The following is a 23,970-nucleotide window of genomic DNA, read 5'->3' as shown; positions in this document are numbered from 1 at the left end:
TTTTCTTCAGTTGTAACTTGCCAAGGGCTTTGTAGCTGCAATTTTAAAAAATGTATGTTTTTGGTTAATTTTAATCTTTTTAAACAGGCAAATACGGTTACACCTAAGTTGACCAGAGACGAACACCGTAATCGAGGGGCACTCTTAGGTGATATCACAAAGGGAACCAAACTTCGAAAAGTGACCAATGCAAATGATAGAAGTGCCCCAATTCTTGAAAGTAAGTGTCAAAGTACACAGCAATGTTGCTCCATGTTTACTTAAAAACTGTGAAACACCCCAGCAGTACAATTACAGATATTGTCTTTTCAAACTTGGGATCTGTTTAGAGGGAGCACTTTAACCTGTCTAAATCTGTGGTGAAGTACTAGTGCTTTCTCCTTGGCTTTGAAGGCAAGATGAAACGATGAATTAAGAGCACCATACAAGAAGTGTAATGCACAACAGTAAAGTGTATTTGCTTTCTTGCATTTTTTTTCTATGACGTATATTGGTGCTAATACACTGAATAAGCCTGGTGACATTGGCACAAGTTAGGTAGGGACTGAATTTTCACTACTTGTGCCACATCTTATGCTCAGGTGCCACTGAAATTTGACAAAAGGCTAATTACTATTGTGTATATTTAATAACATCTTTTTCTTTATCTGCAGAGCCTAAAGGGGGAGCTGGTGGTGGAGGTGGATTTGGTGCAGGATCTGTGTCTGGAGGGTTAGTCCCACCAATGGGTGGTTTGTTTCAGGGTGGAGTTCCTAAGCTTCGTCCAGTAGGACACAGAGACAATTCAGGTACTTTGGGCAAACTCTCTTCTTAGTTCAACTGGGTGATTGTTGATATTTGGACTGTAGTACCCTTTGGGGTGACTGGTTGTCAGTAAAGTTGTTCTGATACCTGGCAATGAGAGAAGATTTAAAAAAAAAAATTACTTGAGCTCTACGGCAGCTTCATGGCACAGTGTGCTATAGCACTAAGCCACGAATGTGCTAGGATTAATCAAGTCCCACCCAGATACTTGTACGCATGATCCAACTGACACTGAAGTGCAGCACTGAGGGAGTGCTACACTGTCAGAGGTGCCGTCTTTCGAATGAGACTCTAACCGAACCCCCGTCTGCCCTCTCAGGTGGATGTAAAAGATCCCATTGCACTATTCGAATAAGAGCACTGGAGTTCTTCCCATTGCCCTGGCCAATATTCACCCCATAACCAATATCACTAAAACAGATTATCTGGTCATTTATCTCATTTCTGTTTGTGGGACCTTGCTGCGTTTCCTACATTACAACAGTGAATAGACTTCAAAAAGTACTTTGTTGGCTATAAAGTGTTTTGGGACCTCCTTAAGTCATGAAAGGGGCTATATAAATGCAAGTTCTCTCTTTTGTAAATGTATGTGTCTGTATATGTACATATATGTATTAATATTACCCTGGTCTTATACTCTTGTTAGGTATACAGAGAGATGCAAGAACTCTAAAGTAGTGATAATGGGGGACTCAACTATCCTAATATAGACTGGGATAGTAATATTGTAAAGGGCAAAGAGGGGGTGGGATTTCAGAAGTGTGTTCAGGAGAACTTTCACTATGTTTCCAGCCCAACGAGGAAGGGGGCATTGCTGGATCTGGTTCGGGGGAATGAGGTGGGTCAAGTGGAGCAAGTGTCAGTGGGGGAACATTTAGGGAATGTGATCATAGTGTCATAAGGTTTAGATTAGTTATGGAAAAGGACAAGGAGCAATCTAGAGTAAAAGTACTTAATTGGAGGAGGGCCAATTTCAGTAGGTTGAGAACTGATCTGGTCCGGGTAAATTGGAATCAAACATTGGCAGGCAAAACTGTAATCGAACAATGGGTGGCCTTTGAAGAGGAGATGGTTCGGGTATAGTCTAGGTACATTTCCACGAGGGGGAAAGTTAGGGCAACCAAAGCCAGAGCTCCCTGGATGACGAAAGAGATAGACAGTAAGATGAAGCAGAAAAAGGGGGCATATGACAGATGTCAGGTTGATAATAAAAGTGAGAACCAGGCTGAATATAGAAAGTACAGAGGAGAAGTGAAAAAGGAAATAAGAGGGGCAAAGAGAGAGTATGAGAATAGACTGGCAGCTAACATAAAAGGGAATCCAAAAGTCTTTTATAGGCATATAAATAGTAAACGGGTGGGAAGAGGAGGGATGGGGCGAGTTAGGGATCAAAAAGGAAATCTATTCATGGAGGCAGAGGGCATGGCTGAGGTACTAAATGAATACTTTGCACCTATTGTTACCAAGGAAGGAGATGCTGCCAAAGTCACAGTAAAAGGGGAGGTAGTTGAGATACTGGATGGGGTGAAAATTGATAGGGGAGATACTAGAAAGGCTGGTTATGCTTAAAGTAGATACGTCACCCTGTCCGGATGGGATGCGTCCTAGGTTGCTGAGGGAAGTACGGGTAGAAATTGCAGAGGTGCTGGCCATAATCTTCCAATCCCCCTTAGATATGGGGGTGGTGCCAGAGTACTGGAGAATTGCAAATGTTACACCCTTGTTCAAAAAAGGGTATAAGGATAAACCCGGCAACTACAGGCCAGTCAGTTTAATCTCATTGGTGGGGAAGCTTTTAGAAATGATAATCCGGGACAAAATTAATAGTCACTTGGATGAGTGTGGATTAATAAAGAAAAGCCAGCACTGATTTGTTAAAGGTAAATCGTGTTTAACTAACTTGATTGAGTTTTTTGATGAGGTGACAGAGAGGGTAGATGAGGGCAATGCGGTTGATGTGTATGTGGACTTTAGGAGGTGTTTGATAAAGTGCCACTTAATAGGCTTGTTAGCAAAATTGAAGCCCATGGAATAAAAGGGGCAGTGGCAGCATGGCTACAAAATTGGCTAAGTGACAGGAAACAGTGTATTACTGAACGGTTGTTTTTCAGACTGGAGGAAGGTATACAGTGGTTTTCCCCAGGGGTCAGTACTAGGACCACTGCTTTTTTTGATATACTAATGACTTGGACTTGGGTGTACAGGGCACAGTTTCAAAATTTGCAGATGGCACAAAACTTGGAAGTGTAGTAAACAGTGAGGTGAATAGTTATAGACTTCAAGAGGACATAGACAGGCTGGTGGAATGGGCAGACACATGGCAGATGAAATTTAATGCAGAGAAGTGCTTAGTGTTACATTTTGGCAGGAAGAACAAGGAGAGGCAATATAAACAAAATGGTACAATTCTAAAGGGGGTGCAGGATCAGAGAGACTTGGGGGTATATGTGCACAAATGTTTGAAGGTGGCAAGGCAGGTTGAGAAAGCGGTTAAAAAAGCATACGCGATCCTGGGCTTTATAAATAGAGTGGGCATAGAGTACAAAAGCAAGGAAGTTATGTTGAACCTTTATAAAACACTGGTTTGGCCACAACTGGAGTATTGTGTCTAATTCTGGGCACCACACTTTAGAAATGATGTGAAGGCCTTAGACAGGGTGCAGAAAAGATTTGCTACAATGGTTCCAAGGATGAGGGACTTCAGTTATGTGGATAGACTAGAGAAGCTGGGGTTGTTCTCATTAGAGCAGAGAAGGTTAATAAGAGATTTGATAGAAGTGTTTACAATCATGATTGGTTTAGATAAAGTAAATAAAGAGAAACCAGAGGACATAGAGTTAAGGTGGTTGGCAAAAGGATTGGAAAAACGTTTTTAAGCAGCGAGTAGTTATGATCTGGAATGCGCTGCCTGAAAGGGTGGTGGAGGCAGATTCAAACATGGACTTCAAAAAGGAATTGGATAAATATTTGAAGAGAAAAAATTTGCAGCCCTATAGGGGAATGGGACGAACTGGATTCCTCTTACAAAGAGCTGGCATAGGCTCGATGGGCCGAATGGCCTCCTTCTGTGCTGTAACGATTCTATGATTCTAGAAGTGTTAAATCTTCATTTAGAAAGACCTGTCATGATATTGCTAGATTGCACATGCCTCACTCCAATCTACAGCTAGTCCTGGTTACCGTTGTGAGAAGACTCAAAAAAAGTCGGTTTCACATCCAAATAACCACTCCAATATCTGAATCCTAGCACCAATTAATTTTTTTATCAGACTTTTTAATGAGACTTTCATGTTTGCATATAATTTCTGCCTTCCTTCAACATGCTGTAAAATGAAAAATGTGTGACCGCTCTCATTATATTGTGCTAGATTTATCAATTTGCTTTAAAGCTGCAGTGCCCTACAGTCATATCATAACTAAAGTTCTGTGTAGGTGGGAAGTGAAGCTGCCTTTTACTGAAGCAATCAAGCTTCTCGCATTGACTACGTTGAAAGAGTTAATTAAGTTTTTGCAGAAGTGCAAGTAAGATCAAGCCTTGCCGGGTTTGTGCACTCAAACCTGTGCTTTGGCTCTAGTTTTCCTGCCAGTCACCAAGCTAGAACTGGGTAAAGGTCAGCAGCATCAATACAGAGATGAAGTACTTTCGATTGTCTTCTATCTCTGCTGCAAAAAAACTCAATAATTTTAAAACTGATGCAGTGAAGGACATAATTATTTCAATTTTTCTCCCGCCGCCCCCTCCCCCCACCTCAATTTTTTTTCTGCCAATTATGTTTGGGCTCCTGTAGAAATGAATGAGAAGGAAATTTTGAATTTAGAACCTGCATTTAAAGTGTCACCTTCGTAAACCTAAAGAAAAGTTATAAAACGTTTGCATTAAATTTAACAACAAATTTTATGAAAACAGAAACAAGAAATATTTTTGTTCTGATTGTGAGTGCTGATGAGTTTGAGGGGTTACTGAGCCCACTGTTCTCCCAGTAGCTTTGTGGGTACATGCTTTACATAATCTGCCACTGAGTCACAGAGACCAGGCAATTACTAGTTTTGGGGTGGTGATTGATCTCAGCACCCAAAATCTAAGGATGAGGGGGGGAAAAAAACAAACTCTTGATTGCTGTACGGTGACTCCTGCTGGAAAGCATGCATGTGTGCGCATGCGATGAGGACAGAATCAGAGTATGATGGCCCACATGATTGAATAGCCAGCTGGAGCTAACCATCCACTCGTATTGGAAGAATGGCCACGCCGCTCCCCTTCTCTCCTCTCCCGACAGCGTTGACACCTTGCTGTAGTATGGTGTCACGGGCATACTCTGGTACCGTGCCCATTTGGCTATTATTCGTGCGTGAGCCTTGACAGCGAGTGTTGATGGGCATTTTGATCGTGAGTCTATCACAGGCCATTTCTATCTACAGTTGAGGTCCACACGCATGCACTTCCAGCAAGGGGTCAATGGATGGCAGTCAGGAGTGGGGAACCTGAACACATTTCCCCTCTAACCCTGGGATGTTGAGGCCACCCAACTGCTGTCCAGATGAGACCAAATAACTCTGCGCAGACCAGGACTGAATCTGGGACCTTTCTAGTTTGTATCATTCACCAGTCACCGGACAAACTCATTAGACCATCAAGGAGCCTAGGGTACGGCACTTTGCATTTAAACCACATATCCCTTTTGTTTCAGATTCTTCATCCAATAAAGCAGCGCTAAATCCACCTGGCTCGAGATCAGCTGCTCCCCGACCTCCTTCTAGCAGTAATCGCTACAGCGACGATTCTGATTCACAGAGTAAAGCGTCTCCGCCAGAGCTTCCGAGAGTTCACCGACCTTCATTACCAGATCTTTCCAGCACATCCCGCCCCAGTAGTGCCGGAGGTGTGAGGCACAGCGCATCAGCACCGCCACCGCCTCCTCCAGTTGGAAGACGTACAAATCCACCTCCACCACCTGTGCACAGTAGCAGAACTCATTCCAGTGGACCATACAACAGAGAAAAGCCTTTGCCTCCTACTCCAGGACAAAGGACTCCTGGCAATAGAGATGGACCTCCTGCCCCTCCTTCTGTCAAGCCTCCTCCCTCACCAATCAATCCTAGGCTTAGTAGTAGTATTCAGAGCCAACCTTTGCCACCCCCTCCCCCACCTTACAGGCAACCTCCCCATGTACATAATGGCCCTTCCAGTCCTGGGAGTGAGGCTGCCCCAGAATTGCCGCAGAGACACAATTCGTTATCGCGCAAGTCAACGGGACCAATGCGGGGAGCCGCTCCTCCCCCACCGTCTCCTTCACCCTCCCAGAACCGACCACCACCACCTGCTAGAGATCCGCCAAACCGAGGTGCAGGTAAGAGCTTTGTGTATGTATAATAGAGATCAAAGTGAACAACTAACGAAACTCTAAACTAAACATATTTTATTAGTGATAATAGAAATTTTGTCTTGCGTGTACAAGAAATCATTTGAAAATGGTTTGATTTTAAAAGCAGGCTTTATCCCTGGGTTAGGAAAATTCTATTTGGGTTCCTGCTGCTGATCCATTGATCACTGTTGAAAAGTGGACGTGTGTGGACATCGGATGAATGCAGCATCAGGCTGGGCTATGATACTCTCCGTGGCCAAATAGCTTTCCAGCACTCGCTGTGTAAGAGTGGCTGCTTGGGGGTTGTTGGTGGACTGTACTCCAGCCTGAGTGAGTGACTTCTGGGGGGAAATTGAGCTAAAACACCTGTTTAAAGCACACACTTTGTAAAAAATATTGTTGGGATGTAATGGAATAAGCATACAATAATGTTTCTTAATACATCATGTTATCATGTTCAGCTCATTGGAATTCAGAATATTTATAAAGAGGACCACATCAAAACAAAGTTGAGAAACCTAGGTGAAGGCCCATAGCTCGGGAGACCAAGGTTGAAAAGAGAATGATAAAGAAGTAGTGATCAGTTGACGCCAAGCTTAGGTTTTTAAAAAAAAATTGTAGTTGCAGGAGGAAGGTAAAACTAGGGCAGGTAAGGAGTTTCTAATCATTTTGAAGTCCTGAGAAAATGAGTTGGGGTAGGAGAGTTTTGATTTCAATATAGTGAGTATATACAAAAGACATGTCTTTCGTAGCAAATTCTACTGTTAGTCAAAACCTTTTGGGAATCTATTTTGACGCACAGAATGGCCATATCACAGGGGTAGAACATCCAACCACTATCACTGAAAACAAATACATTTAATCTCTGGAGTGATTGGGAGCATTTCTTTCTATTTTTAAGCCACAGGTGATGAGTATGGCTACAAGGAAAAAATTCTTTCAAAGTTTATTTTTAGAACTGCCATATGGCGGCATGCTGTGCATCAGAATGTTGCTCCTGATGGCTGCTCGTGGGGAGCTGTCAGAGCAACTTTGGTTTTTGTCCAAGCAGAATAAATAAGATGCGAATAATTTTCTATTAAGTACGTCACTGGAATTCCCGTGCAAGTGTGCAAAGTAAAGAGTGGTACTGATTCTGTTAACTTCCCTAGTGACCCAAATACAATTTAAGAAAGTTTGCGAGTGTTTCCTTTCGGTGAAACGATCTTTGTGAGGGCAACGCCAGATTTCTGGTAAATTTGGTCATTGAGTTTTGGACACCTCATCACAAGAAGCAATGGCTTAACTGCAGTGTAGATTCACTAGGATGTTACCAGGATGAGGGGTCACAGTTATGAAGAAAGGCTTGAAAAGTTGGCAGCTTTTTTTTCATTAGAGTTGAGGGGGTGGCCTAATGGAGGTCTCCAAGATTATGAAGTTATGAGATAAATAGTGATAGATTGTTTCCACTGGTTGGTGAGACTATAACAAGAGGGCATAAATTTAAAATGAAACAAAAAGAATTAAAGGGGAATCTAGAAAAATAGTCTTTACGCAGAGACTGGTAACAATGCTGCAAGCTGCCGTTGATAGAGTCAAAATTATTTTAAAAGGGAATTAGCTGCTTGACAAAGAATACTGAAGTTGTATGGGGAGCAAGTGAGAGTGGGATTAGACTAGGTGGTTCATGTGGAAAAAAGCACCAACATAGACTTGATGGACCACATGGCCTATTTCTGTGCTAGAACATTCTATGATACTATGATATTTAGGACCGATATCAGGAGCTATTTGTAGCACAAAGGGTAATCAACACGTGGAATGGGCCTGTGCCGAGTACTGGAGGCAAAAACCCTGGAGTCATTTGGGAAACAACTGGATCCTGTGATGATGGGCAGGATAGTTAGGATTTTTCTGGATGGCTGAGTTAAAACGAGGACAGGTTGCATAAAATGACAAAAAGATTTAATAGGGGCGATACAGCGAACCTATTTCCTCTGGTGGGTAGGGTTACCAACCCTCCAGGATAGACCTGGAGTCTCCAGGACACTGCAGTGAGAGACCCAGGAGAAAAATCATCGGGACATTAAAAAAAAATTGTTTTTTTTTCATTTTCTTTGAACACTTTCACTTATTAGTTATAAAAATATTTTGGATGGGGGAGAAAGGCTGTTTGACTAAGAGTCAAGAATCATCCAGTTCGGTAACGAAGAGTCTGTTTGTTTCTCAATTAGCATGGGAAGGCGGGGCTCCGTGAGGATGGACATGTTGGGCAACCAATGGTGGGGGCAGGGCGGTTGGAATACATTCAACCAGAGTTGACAACCTACTGGTGGCAGAATTCAGAACAAGGGGTCGTAATCTTAAAATTTCAACTAGACCTTTCAGGAGTGAAATCAGGAAGCACTTTTTCATACAAAGGGTAGTGGAAATCTGGAACTCTCTTCCTCAAAAGGCTGTAGTTGCTGGGTCAATTGAAATTTTCAAGGCTGAGATTGATAGATTTTTGTTAGGTCAGGATGTCAAGGGACGTGGAGAAAAGGCGGGAAATGGAGTTGAGGTACAGATCAGCCATGATCTATTTGAATGATGGAACAGGCTTGAGGCTCCTGTTTTTATGTTTCTAAAATGGAGTTCCTCATCTGTATTTATCTTGTGATATAAAGATATAGGAACAAGGGTAGGCCTTTTAATCATTTTAAACACTTTGATTAGACCATCCCTCAATCTTCTAAACTCAAGAGGATACAAGCCAAGTTTATGCAACCTGTCCTCAATTTAACCCTTTAAGCTCTGGTATCATTGTAGTGAATCTGTGCTGTACCCCTCCAAAGGCAATATATCCTTCCTGAGGTATGGTGTCCAAAACTGAACGCAGTACTCCAGATGGGGTCTGATCAAGGCTTTGTACAACTGAAGCATAACTTCCTCCCCTTTGTATTCCTCCCCCCTTGAGATAAAGGCCAACATTCCATTAGCCTTTTTGATTACTTTTTGTACCCGTCCACTGGTTTTTAGTGATTTGTGTACCTGGACACCTAAATCCCTTTTTTTCCTCTGCCTAGTCTCTCGCCATTAAGAAAATATTCCGATGTGTCTTTCTTGGATCCAAAGTGGATGAGCTCACACTTCTCCACATTTAACTCCATCTGCCATAGTTTTGCCCACTCACTTAATCTGCCCTATGTCCTTTTGTAACTTCCTGCCCCCATCTACTCAACTTACTGTGTCTAACTTAGTGTCATCTGCAAACTTGGGTATACAACTCTCTCTTCCTTCATCCAAGTCATTGATGTATATGGTGAAAATCTGAGGTCCCACTACAAATCCCTGTGGAACACCACTTGTCACATCCTGTCAAACAGGGTACACTCCCTTTATCTGTATTCTCTGTCTCCTATTACCAACCCGTGTTACACAGTTGCCTCCAATTCCTTGTACTTTTATTTTTCCAATAATCTCTTATATTAAACCTTAACAAATACCTTTAGGAAGTTCATATGGACAATATCCATGGACACTCCCCTATCCACCACGTTAAGTGACCTCCTCAGAAAATTCAACAGATCAGTCAGACTTGACGTATCCTTCACAAATCCATGCTGACTCTCTGATCAGCTCACACTTGTTCAAGTGCTCAGTCACACTGTCCCCGATGATAGATTCCAGTCACTTCCCCACAACTAACATTAAACTGACAGGTCTGCAGAGTCCTGGTTTCTCCGTCCCTTAAATAATGGAGTGACATTTGCAATTTTCCAATCCAAAGGGACAATTCCTGAATCTAGGGAGCTTTGGAAAATTATGACTAACGCATCTGCAATTTCCTCACCTGTTTTCTTTTAAATATACTTTGTAAATGGATGCAATAAATTCATTTAACAAGTCTGCCATTTCCTTATAATCCATTCTAGTCGTAGCTGCATCTGTCTTTAATGGGCCCACCTTCCCCCTCACCACTCTCTTTCTTCAGTAGATGAATAAATGCCAAATATTACCACAAAAAAGAAAGATGTAATAAAAACAAATAAAATGCAAAGCATATTCAGTACTCAATTAATGAAGAATGCTGCATTAACTGTCCCATCCAATTATTAAGTCACTGAAAAGTTTTGGAAAAGTATCATGGTTTAATATCGTGAAAAATTGGACTTGCATGCTTTGAAATTGGGAAATAACCTTTAAATTAAGGTTAGGATTTTTTATATATTACTAAAAATTTGAACAACCAGTGTTGGCAGTAGCCCCAAAAATGAGTGTGCAATTCTTGACCTACATTCTCAGAGTAACACAATATTTTCAATAGTAAAAGACAATCATCACGTGGCTAAACTGTTGAAAGACAAAATAGAAGGACCTTTTAAAACTGTGCATAGATCTGGATCAATCCCCGGTACCGATTGTCTAACATGTTGTGAGGGGTTAAAGATTTACATCATGAGCCCCAGAGCCTGAGCCCTCTGATGAACAAAAATCCTGCTAAATAATTAATGCAGACAAACTAATGGACATCTGTAAGTTTGTTTTCATCGCATCAACCACTATCTGAGCTATAATCAAAACCTCTAATCCTCTGTTTCCACAGCAGCAGTATGAGCCACAGAATTGACCCTCCCTGCTGTAGCACTACTTTTATTTGCAATTTTAAAAAGAAATCCTTCTCTTTGCATTAGAGAATGCCACATGGTGCCAATCAATTCAGTGTTTAGGCACAAATCTTACCAGAAATTTGGGCAAATATCAAGATGATCCACTCCCTAGACATAAAGTGGCCTCTCCTCCAGATACAGCTCCACTTCTTCAGACGATTTCTGTGTGAACTGTGGTTACCTGCTACTACTTTTGCAGTACAAGTCCTAGATTGTAATTATACTGGAGTTAATGTTTGTAGTTATGGCAATTTTTAATGTAAAATATATTAGAAGTTCTTTAATATATGAATATGTTCAGGACACTCAGTGTGCCACAGAATCTAGATAGACCTGTTGTAGAATCTTTATTCTCACACCACGGAATTCAGTTCAAATTACTGCAGAAATTGACCTGGATGTAGTCCAGAATTGAAGGTTTGGCCAGGGCAAGGAAAAGATCCATTTATAAGGTTTCCCCCCCCCACCCCCCCCTCCCTTGCCAATGTTTTCCTTTCCATTCTCTGCTGAAGGCATTGACCTTTGGAACAGTGTTAGAAGACTTTCCAATCTGGGGAGGGGCCACAGCCAGGCCTAATCCTGTTTTCACTCAACATCCACACTCGCCCACTTCCAGCAGAGGTTACTGGATGGCAATCAGGAACAGGAACTCTGAACCAATTTTCCCTTACTGCTGTTCTGACTGAGAGCTAATTCAGCTCTGAGCAGGGACTGAACCTTGGACCGTTATCATTTATATGACCCGGCTACTTCCTTATTGAGCCATTGGGGAGGGGGTGGTGGAATGAGAGTCGATTATGTCAAGCAAAGTGAAAAGATCTTGATAATTTATGGTTCTCAAAATGAAGGGTGATTGCTGACTCATCCTGGTCCCCAGGCTGGTGCATATCCGAAAGGACAAATTCAGGTCAGATTTGTTGTCACTTCAGGCATCTTTTGTCAAATTTATTTGAGTGCAGCTTATAGGGAGTCATCACAAATACAACATAGATCATATAGCACCTAGACTGTTGGATGCTAGAGCTTCTTCCCAGAGAACCCAGGTATCAGTCTTTATCTGTGTTCAATTTCTCTACAGTGTCCTTTATACCTACTGTTCTTTCCCTTGTATTAGAATATGGAGACCCTTTGACAGCCAGCATTAGACTTGGCTTGATGATCTAAAAATAACTTAATCCTGAAACGTAGGATTATGCTCAACTAGATAATATGCCTGAATTTTTAGTGAGAAAAGGGCCATTCACCCTAACAAACTCGTCCCTTTTTGATAGATAAACCCCTCCTTACCCGTCTTCTCAACATATCCTCGGTCTTGGTTCTCTGAAGAAACGCATTGGTTTTCTTGACTTTATTTGCACTGTCAAATTTGATGGCCTTCCCTGGTAATTTATTCCAAAATTCATCCTACTGTAATTATATGAAAACTGGTAAATCAGACAAGAGGCTTTCTGCTGATGATTTAGAACTCAAGCTCACCAAGATCTTTTCAATCATGTATTACTCAAGAGAATGATCTTTGGATCCCAAGAATGTCCATTTTTTTTTGAGTCCAGATAAATGGGGGCAGGCTAATTCCACCTGTCCCTATATTCTTACTTCTATTACAGCTCTTTGTGTTTTCCAATATCCAGCTGTAATATATCCGAGTGATCCACTATAGGCCCTCCTCACAGGTCCTGCCACTGTCCTAAAATGGTTACAATCTTCAGAGCAAACTGTAGAAAGTGACATTAATTGGGGTGTGCAGTACAATGGGGATCTGCTTTATTTTTTAAAAACTGCTTGTGTCTGCAAATGTTGACTGCAGTGTAGGTGACTACATGAGAAGAAAATGAAACACAAGTTTCAGTACTACGTGATCATTTGATTTGCATGAATTTTAAGAGTTGAGTTTGATGGATCGCACTAAGTTCATTTTTTGAAATCAATCTCTCCCTTTTGTCTACAGCGATCACCATCAAATCTCTTGCAGGATTAGCTCCTTACAGTTTTATATAAATAACAACTTGCTTGTGTTTAATATTAAATGTATTTTCTCATACGGCACTTGTCTTAACTTCTTAATCATGTAACTTTTTCTTCTGCAGCTCCGCCACCACCTCCCCCTGCAATGCGGAATGGAGCTCGAGAGGCCCCACCCCCGCCACCTCCGTACAGGACACCTGCTTCGGAGCCTCCAAACCGAGGGAAACCACCGCCGCCACCCCCAATGCGGACTCCTGCCCCTCCCCCACCTCCGCCTATAAGAAACGGACACAGGGATCCCGTTGGATCATCTTCCAAATCTTTTCTAGGTAAAAGGGGAAAAAATAATAGCCAAACTGCTGCTGTTTTTAATCTGTTTTGTTGGTTACATGCAAAATGGTGGCATTCAGAACAGGTAAATCCGAGCTGTTTCTGTCACTTTTTCTTTTCTGTAGTTCCCATCTGAAATATGAAAATTGGCACAGGATGAGCTTCTTTCCTCTTATTTATGATAACATCCCGAACTGTTTTTATGGCAGGAATTCCTGTCTCCTACTGATCTTACTTGTAATACTTATCCTCTGCTGTATCCCTCCTTCCATGAGCGTTTAATGCACACAGGGTGTATCCTATTTAAAAAGTGCTCAGTTTCCGACCCTGCAGCCAGATGCAAGCAGGATAAAACTGACATCAAAGAATCAGAAACCCGTAACTCTGTGTCAGTTTTACACAAGCAATGACATGTTGAAGCGTACATTGCCTTATTTGAAGTATTGCGTGTGTTTTGTTATGGTTTTGCCAATTTCCTCCTCCACATCCCCTTCCTTTCCTGAACGTGCTGGCCCCTTCCTGGGCTATAGTTCTATGGGAGCCTGCAGCTGCCTACTATCTTGCTTATGTATCCGTTCTTCATGTGTGATCCTAGATAGTGAGCGTCAAGCAGTTAATCCATTGTGGTAGGCATCACAAGGCAAGCCCAATCCTGTCCTCGCCTAACATCCATTCACACAACTTCCTAATTAGTGATCAGGACAGGGTGCTTTAGCTGATTTCCTTTCTCCCCCACTAGCTCAGATCAACTAACTCAGTACGGATCAGAAATCGAACCTGGGAGCCTCCAGTGTGCGTGGCTCAGTGGTATACAAGGTGATGCTTTACATAAAGCATTGTTTTTAAGGGCCTATTAATTTCCTCAATCATTTGGGATAGTTAATGCTGCATGCACACTTTTAAAAAAAAAAATATACAGTGACAATTATGGATGACTTTAAACTACAAACATTTACAAAGTTCTCGGATTGCCATGTTGTGTGTTGTGGAGATCCAGCTTTAATACTGCATTTTTTTCCACCACTTTTAGAATGTAATTGATTTGATTTCCTGCGTAACATTCGGTGTAAGTTAATATCACTGTGCTTTATACCAGCATTGTTACATATTCTTACGCAAGAATTTTGCTGCAGGTATACAATAGAAAATGTCTTTCGTTTTAGCTGTTTTCTATGTAAAGTTATCCAGTTAATGCTGGTGGTAGACTTTATACAGGAACTAGAAGTCCTGTGTGGCATTTATATAGGTCTTAGCAAGAAAGAGATTTCCTACCTCCTTCGTTTATTTTTCTCCTTGTTTTCTTTCTGAAGGCAGCTTACACTGTGCTACATTTCTTTGGATGACTGCAACTGTTTGGTACCTCACCTGTGTGACTATTTTCCAGGTGCAAAACTGAATAGTATCAGCTGGTTGTTGGACAGTGTAGGCCATTGCAGCCAAGCTGTCCTTACCTGGCATCCTCGTCCACACTTCCAATAAGGGCCAGTAAATAGCAGTCAGAACAGGAATCTTCACCAGTGTTTTTGTTTTCATCCCTTGCCCAGGGGTGTTTACGATCAACTGTAATGCCCTACTGCTGCCCCAGCTGAGATTGGACAACTCAAAACAGGCCAGGGGTAGGACTCAGGACCCTTCTGGTCTTTATTCCTCAGAGCCGCAACATGCACGGCAATTAGCCACTGGGCCTTCAGAGCAGCTGGCGTAGGAATATAGGAACAGGAGTAGGCCATTCAGCCCCTCGAGCCTCTTCCTTAACAGGAAGAATCTTAAGGAAGAGGCTTAAGTTAAAGAAAGACTTGCATTTACATAGCATTGTATCATGTCTCTCGGAAACAACTCAAAGCACTTCACGCCATGAATTACTTTGAAATAAAGTGACTTAATGTAGGAGAAACATGTACTGTGTTAGTCTGCTCAGGGCATTGTTTCCAGAGAAATAAGAAACAGAAAAGTGATGAAAATGGAAGTGAATAATGAAATGAAAGGAAAAATGACTTCAGTGGATTTAGTTTCTTTTTTAAGCTTTATTCTTTCACCCTTTCTGGCTGCCCTTTACCGTGTGGCATTTCCTGGCTAAGAGGGAAGGAAGATGCTTTGGCCAATACCGCTCGTGCTAACCGTTAGGAGGTATGTGAGAGCCTTCCAGCGTGAATTGCCTTCTGAGATTTTTTTCCTCCCTCCTTACTGGAAAGTGGCTGGTCCCTGTACCCAACCTCTCCATGATCGGCATGGGCCACTGACATCAATAACACACCATATGGGCGACGCAGACAAAAGCCTGTAGGCACCAAAACACTGTGCCAATCCAACAACTCACCATATGGGAAATGCAGACAGGAGCCTATGCACACCAGCACCTTGTGCCACTTGTATTTACTTTAACCCTGCTGTCCCAGCTTCCCTCACTGCACCGGTGTGAAATTTCCACCCCCATTCTAACTATCTTACACTTGTTTAGATTGTCTAGTTTCAAGCTAGTAGTATTACTGCTGTGGGCTCACGTACCTGGGAGCTGATTAAAATGGTCAGGCTACATTTCACTGGAGACCTTTTATCATCAATACGGTTACTACCTGTTCAGTTTTGGATTGGACAAGTGTGAAAATTGGACTCCCAAAGCCCACATTCTCAGCACATGGTTATTTTATAAAGTGGAGGTGTTAGTTATCAAGGGTCATCAGCAGCAAAGGAACTCCAGCCATGCTCCCATCCCGTGTTCTGCCTCTGTCCAGTTTTGTACATAGCAAAAGTTGGCAACCCAGAGGGAAACTACTTTTAATCTTGAGCCAGGTCTTGTAGTCAAGCTTAGAGTAGGTTGTAGGGTGCTGTTCAAATCTCGTCTTCTAGCAGCACCCCGTTATAATCAAATTAGAGCTGACCTGTTGGTAAGACATGGCGGTGCTCAGTTTCCTGATTGGCAGAATTTTCTGATACGTTGATCTCCTTCATTCCACCCAGGCTGCTAATATCTTGCATCGACTACGTATTAAAAAGAAACATGACATTTTAAAATTGTCTCTTCCCTAGATGACTTTGAATCAAAATACTCATTTCATCCGATTGAAGACTTTCCAGCGCCGGAGGAATATCGGCATTTCCAAAAAACGTACCCAAGTAAGATGAACAGAGGTGAGTCCCTCTTGCGTGCTGTCAGCATGTAAGAATCCCAAATATAAATGAGCGCTCAGCACACTCCCACATCGATCATTTGCCAAACATACCATCCAAGTAAACCCTACTAACATAGGATAGGTTTACATGAAGGGAATGAGGCATCATTTTTTCCTCTGGGCACCTGACCTGTAAACACCAACAGTAGAAACATTTTCTAACAAATGTGCAACTGGTAATGTCTTGGTTAACAATTGAAAAGCAGCTATGAAAGAGCAAAGGAAATTATAACGTCTGGTTAATCTGTCACATGGTATGAGCTAGCCCATAATTTTTCAGTAGCTATTCATCGTAGCAATGAAGAATTGACCTTGTAAACACTAATATAGATTGCAACCATCAGAATAGTCGGAAATGGAACTGGTAGGGGAGGTGGTGGGAATAAGTTTCATATAGCCATTGTATCATGAACATTTATTTGTTTTTCCATTATAGAATGTTTTGGAATTAACCACATCTTTATGCCTATTTTAATGCTTCTACATTCAGAGAAGTATTATTTAATTTGAGCAGTACAGACAGTACAAAGCTGAAAGACCTATGTGTTCTGGAGCAATCTCCATTACCTCAGATGCTATGGAAAACTACATATACAACCTACAGGACGTGGAACCAAAATGTCCTCCTTGGACGACTATTCAACAGTCTTGATGTGAAGGCCTAACAATTATCTTGTGTATCTATTAAAATCTTGCCTAGAGTTGGTGCAACAGTGATGGTTACGCACCAGAGCACCACTAGTAGAAGGTGGCCCACCACCATCTTCTCCGCAGTCAGAGTTGGCAATAAATTTGACTTTGCTGAGTCACCCACATCACAAGGAAAAAACAAGTTTACCCAAAATGGCAACAGTAACATAAGGCAGCAACTTCTACAAAGTGACTGCACACACCAGATTTTACAGTAAAGCAAGACATATGGAATGACACGTTGCCAGATCTAGTGTCTCAAAGGTGTTTTGTATTTTTAGAAATAGAATAAATTCAGAAACAGTGAAAGTTTGGAGCTGGTAATGGGATACAAGGTAATGTGATCTATTTGAATCAATTAGTGAATATGGCAGATTTAAAACCATAGTGCCTGTCACACATGATGTTCTATCGTACATTACATCTGTAAAATATTCTATATGTGCTCATTTTAGTACTTGTCTTAATTTCATCATTTTAATAAGTTGTAATAAGCTAGCTCCTCATGGCTGTGTTGATCAGTGCCCATTGTGATACTGAGCCAAACAGACCAAGTTCAAATCCTGGTCTGAGCTGAGTTAATTCTCAGCCAGTGCAGTAGTTGGAGTGCTGCAGTTAACCTTTGTGCCCCTGGACTGGAGGGTGAAGGAAGATTGTTATCCAGTGAATCCTGCTGGAAAGCGTAAGGGGTAGAAATTGGACTTTGTTGCACCCATTTTACAGGCGTCCCTGGCGACTGCCCATCATTTGCATATTTAAGGTACCCGACGCATGTTTTAGGTCCCCTCACAGAAATTCGATTGCGATGAGTGGGGTAGGCGTTGGGTTGTCTAGCTCAGGATTCTTAAGTGGCAGCGGCCGCCAACTAAAGGCAAGGCTCAGAGAATTTTTTTTTAAAAACCATCCTGTGGAGCCAGGAGAGCAGGAGTGGTCCCCTAACTCCGCAGTTGTCGCAATCATTGACCGTTCCAACCTCCCTTCCTGGGACTTGCCTCCTTTGTTCTCCTCAAACGTGCGATCTGCCCAGTTGAATTTCTACCCCTGTGTGTTTGAGAGTTTCTGGTAAAGACAGGAACAGGCTAGGCCCTCACAGCCGAAAAGCCTGCCGAGTTACATTCTTGGCTACTTGGGTAAGGTACCAGAGGGTGGAACCATTCCCCACTATAAGTCAGTGTCTTCAGGAGGATATGGGGGAGGGGGGAAGCTAATACATTGTACATCTAGTATACAAGCTTCTTCGATGAAACATTGCAGCTCACCACCATAAGGCCTGTTTAATCTATTAAATCCTGCCCTTCTCTTCACTGTCTGCTCAGGATATTTGCTGACCCATGTGTTTTTTCATTTTCTTACAGTTGTTCGAGGAGCACCACCTCTGCCGCCAGTTGCGAGGTGATCTGTGACTGTGTGGGTTTGGCTATTCCCCGCGTTCCCTGTTGGAAGACTGACGCTTTCCCTTCCTTTCTTTTCCTGGTGTACAGCTCAAGATCCTTATCTACTTCACTACATTGAGGCAAAACCTCTTCAGATCTGCTTAGAGCATGCAATCTAATCTGAGATTCCCGAGTTTCAGATTGCACAATCTTTGACTTTCACATCTTTCAGCTCCAGGAGTTGAGATTGCAATTGGGGCTGAGCTAATGGAAAGTTGACTGGAATGTCATGATTATTTTTTTAAGTTGAGGGGTTGTAAGATGTTTACAGCTACCAGAGATCCAAGAATGACATGTCCAAGTTTCACTACAAATGAAATTGAAACACGTGGAATAATATGGGGGTTTTTTTTGCTGAAAGATAAGTCGCTAAACTTAATTTTTGATTGTCTGTAGATGAATGTTAATTTTGAAGATATCCTTGGACCTCTGGTAGAGTGGTAGAATCACAGAACACTATTGGGTAAACATAGACCAGTTGGTAAGACTAAAATTCCCATACTACATGTATTTTTTTGAATTTTTATTCCAATATCTAGCTGGTCCTTGCCTTATACACTATGTCATGTTGTCGGTACCAGATTTATTATAATGTATTTACTCAAGTACAGGAGATATAGTAATCATTGTTATAATTCTTTCTTTGTAAGTTGTACAGAGCTTATAAATTAGGTATGGTGGGCTTGATGGAAGACACTACTTTCTCAGATGACTGACTTGCTTATCTTGATTGCTTAACCTATCCACAGAAAAGGTTTCATCTTTTGTTTAATGCGGAGCAGCAGAGCTCATGTTGAGGGATGCTGTCTGAGTGTGCCATTTACCAGGCACAAGTAACGTCTCTTGCCACACGCTGGGTATGAGTGATGTCCATCTGGCATACACCAGGCCCGGGTGATGTCTCTGGTGCGTGCTAGGTACGAGCGATGTGAAATGCACTGTGCATTTTTTTTTTGTTAAAAGCTGTAACTTCTGGCCAAAGCACTTTGAATTTGGTGTTTTTTGTGTGTTTGTCTGTAACGTGGTACTTTCACGCAGTTCCTGAGAACCCTGTACACTGTCCGCCTACAGCCTTCATGTGCGGTGCTACAGTACCAGCGAGTCTAAATCTCTCTTGATGGGAACAATGGCAATTTCTTCCATGGGTAAACATTCTCACTCGCCCCCACTCTCCGCATTGTGTGGAAGTGGGGTTTGCATTTAGGTCTGAAACCATGTCTTGCAGAGATACTGAGCAATCTATAGAACAGTTTGCAGTTTTCCATATAAAAATTTTGCAAGATTATAGCAAATATATAAAGGAGGGATAGAGTATATAGAACTGTATCAATTAATCGATTTAAGATCAATTAATCGATTAATTTTCTGTTGATTTTAAAAATTTTAATCAATCAGCTTTTTGTTGAGCCAGTCAGTATGGGTATGGCCCGATATTATATTCTCACCTGATTGAGTCGTTCAGATCCTGTTCTGCAGGACACTGATGAGATTGTTACAACACAGAATGCTGAAATGGGCTTTGTTTAGCTGTGTGCCTGACCTACATACAAGGCCACTGGTTTACCGATTTCATAGCAAAACAGGTGGACTGTGATCCCCGGAACACTAGTAAAAATCCTGGAAACTCATGTAATGGATTTGACTCGTTAAATCAACGGCCCTGCCTGTGTAACAGCAGAATAACTTGTTTGCTGAAACAATTAGTTGGCACAGCCTAAAAGCTATCTTTTTAATTTTTTATTGTCTTAACATTCATATAAATGTTGTTTGAACGCTTCTACCTTAATAAGAGAGAGGAGTCTGCACTGGTGCATTGCTGGGTTTATTTGATGAGTGTGGAAAAGTCCATTATCACAATTGTTGCTGCAGGTGTCAGTGGATCAGGGTCTTTCTCATGAATACAATGCACCCAGCAATGCAGTTACCCAGAGCAATATTCTGTTGTATGTGAATCAATGTTTTTATGTGTAGAAGATGCAACAAATCTGGCTGCCATTTCTAAAAACTGAAGTGTGCCCTTGGAACACAGAGGAGAAGCCCATTGTTGTATGATCTCCTTAGTAACATCAGTTACCTGTTTGGACTATGTGTGGATCTGCAGCATGTGTTCAATTTCGCATTTGTGAAATATCATTGGCAGGTACTGTGAAAGTAAGGTATTTACAATGCACTAAAATGTGCTTCATTGTGCATGGGATGGTTTTATAAGATTTTGACTCGCTGGTTTGTACAGTAGAAAATGTACTTGCAAATATACTCACGCTTATCCTACAATTTAAATGTGACAGCAGGATGGTTTTCTATACTGTACAAATGCATGCAATTTAAATACTACAGAACTGACCCTCCATGCTTTTATTGTCTTGGTATCAGTGGACCCAACGTGTTTGCATTCGCTTCTGGCTGCGGTTTCAATAGTGTAGTCAAAGTGAAAATGATCAGTTCTTGTATAATAATCATTTGAACCAATAACTCTAGTGACCATTCCACAGAATAGTCTGGTCCAGTACTGGTAATGTCTTTGTTTCTTGTTGAAAATCTGGTACTTGTATTCTTAATCACCCAGCACACACCAAGAAAGGAAAACGAAAACAGTCGATGCACTGTGCGGGAAGCTGATTGACAGACAAGCAGTGCGCAGGTTTTGTGGGTTTTATAAAAATTTAGTTTTGCAGCATTTACTAAAGGTATCATAATGGTTTTGCCAGTAGTCCCCAATACAAAGCTCCCAGACAGAGATCTGGGATTTGTAATACAGGTTTGAAACGTGCAATATTGGCACTGGTGCCGACACATGTACAGTAATGCCAGTGCCGGTACATGTAATACCATGCCAGTACCCTGTACATATGCCAGCTTCAATACTGGCGCACATTGCACCAGCTCCCTAGTGTATGGTATATGTAATATGCCAGTCCAGTATAGGTCCAGTATTTGTATAGTTTCTTTTTCTCTCACTTTGCGGTTGCCACAAACATTGTGCCTTACAGAATGCACAGGCGTTTCTGTGTTGCTTTGTTTTGTTCTTTTACGTGCGTGCACGCACACACAAAAATAGGACAGGAGGACGTTTCCTTCCATCAGACGTTGTCTGTTTTGAGTCCTGTGAATATTACCATGTGTCTGTAGTCTGATGCCACCTGTGGTGGGTTTCCTTTTTTCCTCCAGTAGCTTTTCCGTCAACGTGCTGGGTACTCTGCATTTGAAATTTTTTTTTAAACAAAATTAACCTCATTATTATTAAAGTTCTGTTTAGCTGGATTAATTTATTGTTTGATTTATGTTTCTTTTTGTGGTAATCTTGTCCCTCTCCTATGGTTGATCTGTGCAGGGTGTTGGGGTAGTCTCTAACTTTGGGTCTGGGGTGTGCTGTAGTTTCCCCTGCTATGCAATTCTTGATTATGAAAACAAAACTTTGTAATCACATTTCTTTACATGGTACAGCAGCCTCTTCTGTGGGATTGAAATACGTAGAAAAAAAAAGACTCGAAATATGGAGATTGCAATAACTAGAGCATTAAATTCCCTTGTGTATTGCTGTATCATGCAGGCCAGCTGGACTTGGTTCTCTGTTAATTATCAAGAAAATTGAAATAAAAATAATCACTTTAATTTTTCTTATCTTGAGTGTTGAAGTGTGATTTACTGTTGACTCGGTTGCTTCTATTCAGTTTCTTATGTTTATTTTCTATGTAACATTAGAAATGTGTGTTTTACAGAAAGCAGCATTCCTTTTTCACTTGTGCAATCAGAATTAACAGGAATTATCGCTTCATAATCCCCAGCCCCACTGTTCACCAGAAATATAAGGTGAGAGAAAAAAGACAAATATCTCTTAACTCTTTCACACCCAAGAGTCCTTTGCCAAATCCGACTATTCAGCTGCACACATGAAGAGCCTAGATTCTTGAGGTTTTTGCAACACTTCTTCAAATCTAATTAAATAGTATTTATGTCCCTTTGCCAGTGTTCAAAGTTACATTCGCCAACTGTGAAGCAGGTGGAAGTAAATCAGATCTCGATTCAATTTCTTTATTTGCCTGGCAGGAGAGTGTCGCAATGTACAGTCTGTCACAGCCTTGCTTATTAGAGGATGGAACCTGTAACGTTGAATCAATAATGTGGAAAAAATTCACTTGTGCATTTTGAAATGTCAGCAGTATCCCTGTATTTGAATTCAGGATTTCCAAACTCATGAATGTCTTTTGCCGCAAGAAAGGTGAGAAAGTTGCATTAATTGCAACCGCTTAGAACAGCCTGGGCTGCTGCCATAGCAAAAAGAAAACCAGTCATCTGCTGTGTCGCAACAGGAATCCTGATTTGAAAGCTTAACTTTTGAAATGGGATTTAAAGGAACCATCATTGTGTCCAGTTGTGTCACTGAATATTCTGTCAATGTAATGAATTGTCATTTGAAGAACTCAAAAAGTTTTTAATCAAATATTCACCCAAATTGAGCCGTGTTACTGTGTTCAGACTGAAAATAGATTTGATGGAAATTGCAGATTTCTGGACATGTCCATGAACACTAAAAAATCACTGGAGTTTAAGGTACTTTTAGTGAATTGCACAGCAACAACATTGCAATAAAGCCATAAAACTGTCATCATTAACATTTTTAATTTGAGTTTTCACTAAATATACAAATTGCACTAATAGAGCGGAAAGTAGCACTTTATTAAATCTGTAACATGATTTGTGACATTATAGAAAGAATAAAACAAAATGGGAGGTTGGGGTAATACAATTTTAGAATTTGCAGTCCAGAGACCTAGTATGAATAATTAAATTGACTTGTAAGGAGATTGGGTCATGATGTGTGTTACAATAAAATCCTTTCAAATCTCAGACTTGGATTCAAGTCCAGACCGGAACAATAAGGTGATAGTCTTAGTTAACATAAGAAATAGGAGCAGGAGCAGGAGTAGGCCATATGGCCATTCATGCCTGATCCCCCATTCAGTAAGATCATGGCTGATCTTCGACCTCAACTCCACTTTCCCACCTGATCCCCATATACCTTGATTCCCTAAGAGTCCAAAAATCTATCTATCTCAATGACTCAGCATCCACAGCCCGCTGGGTTAGAGAATCCCAAAGATTCACAACCCTCTGAGTGAAGAAATTCCTCCTCAGTCCTAAATGGCCGACCCCTTATCCTGAGACTATGTCCCCTAGTTCTTGATTGTCAAGCCAGGGGAAACAACCTCTCAGCATCTACCCTGTCACGCCCCCTCAGAATTTCATATGTTTCAATGAGATCACCTCTCATTCTTCTAAACTCCAGAGAATATAGGCCCATTTTACTCAATCTCTCATCCCAGAAATCAATCTAGTATTTGCTGGCTGTAAGAGTACTTGACCTCTGGGTTGCTAGACCAGTACCCATAATCACTTGGCTACCTCTCTCCTGCGACATCCTTCTGGGGCGCTCCCTAGTGGGTGTGAGTTAAAATTGCCTACAAAGCAGCACATTAGTTTCACTCAGACTAGAAGGGTGGCTGGTGAGGGTAAGGGAAGGTCACACTAATGCAGTTGTGGTGTGAACATGTTATCAAACAATAGAGCCTGTGTTATACCTGAACTG

General features: G+C 41.5%; 1 protein-coding gene across 1 annotated transcript in view; it reads left to right on the top strand.

Annotated features, from left to right (window-relative positions):
- wipf2b (WAS/WASL interacting protein family, member 2b) overlaps positions 1-22,004 on the top strand; it is a 44,543-nt gene extending 22,539 nt beyond the window's left edge. Inside the window, exons 3-8 of the mRNA XM_067968817.1 lie at positions 88-220; positions 654-788; positions 5,493-6,152; positions 12,883-13,089; positions 16,118-16,219; positions 18,306-22,004. Of these exons, the coding sequence (XP_067824918.1) occupies positions 88-220; positions 654-788; positions 5,493-6,152; positions 12,883-13,089; positions 16,118-16,219; positions 18,306-18,346 (1,278 nt within the window). The 3' untranslated portion in view covers positions 18,347-22,004. The remainder of the gene's footprint in view (positions 1-87; positions 221-653; positions 789-5,492; positions 6,153-12,882; positions 13,090-16,117; positions 16,220-18,305) is intronic.
- The last annotated feature ends 1,966 nt before the right edge of the window (positions 22,005-23,970 follow it).

This window comes from Heptranchias perlo, chromosome 30 (genome assembly GCF_035084215.1).
Source record: "Heptranchias perlo isolate sHepPer1 chromosome 30, sHepPer1.hap1, whole genome shotgun sequence".
Classification (NCBI taxonomy): domain Eukaryota; kingdom Metazoa; phylum Chordata; class Chondrichthyes; order Hexanchiformes; family Hexanchidae; genus Heptranchias; species Heptranchias perlo.
Note: the sequence above shows the minus strand (reverse complement) of the source record. Positions and strands in the feature narration are given on the sequence as shown.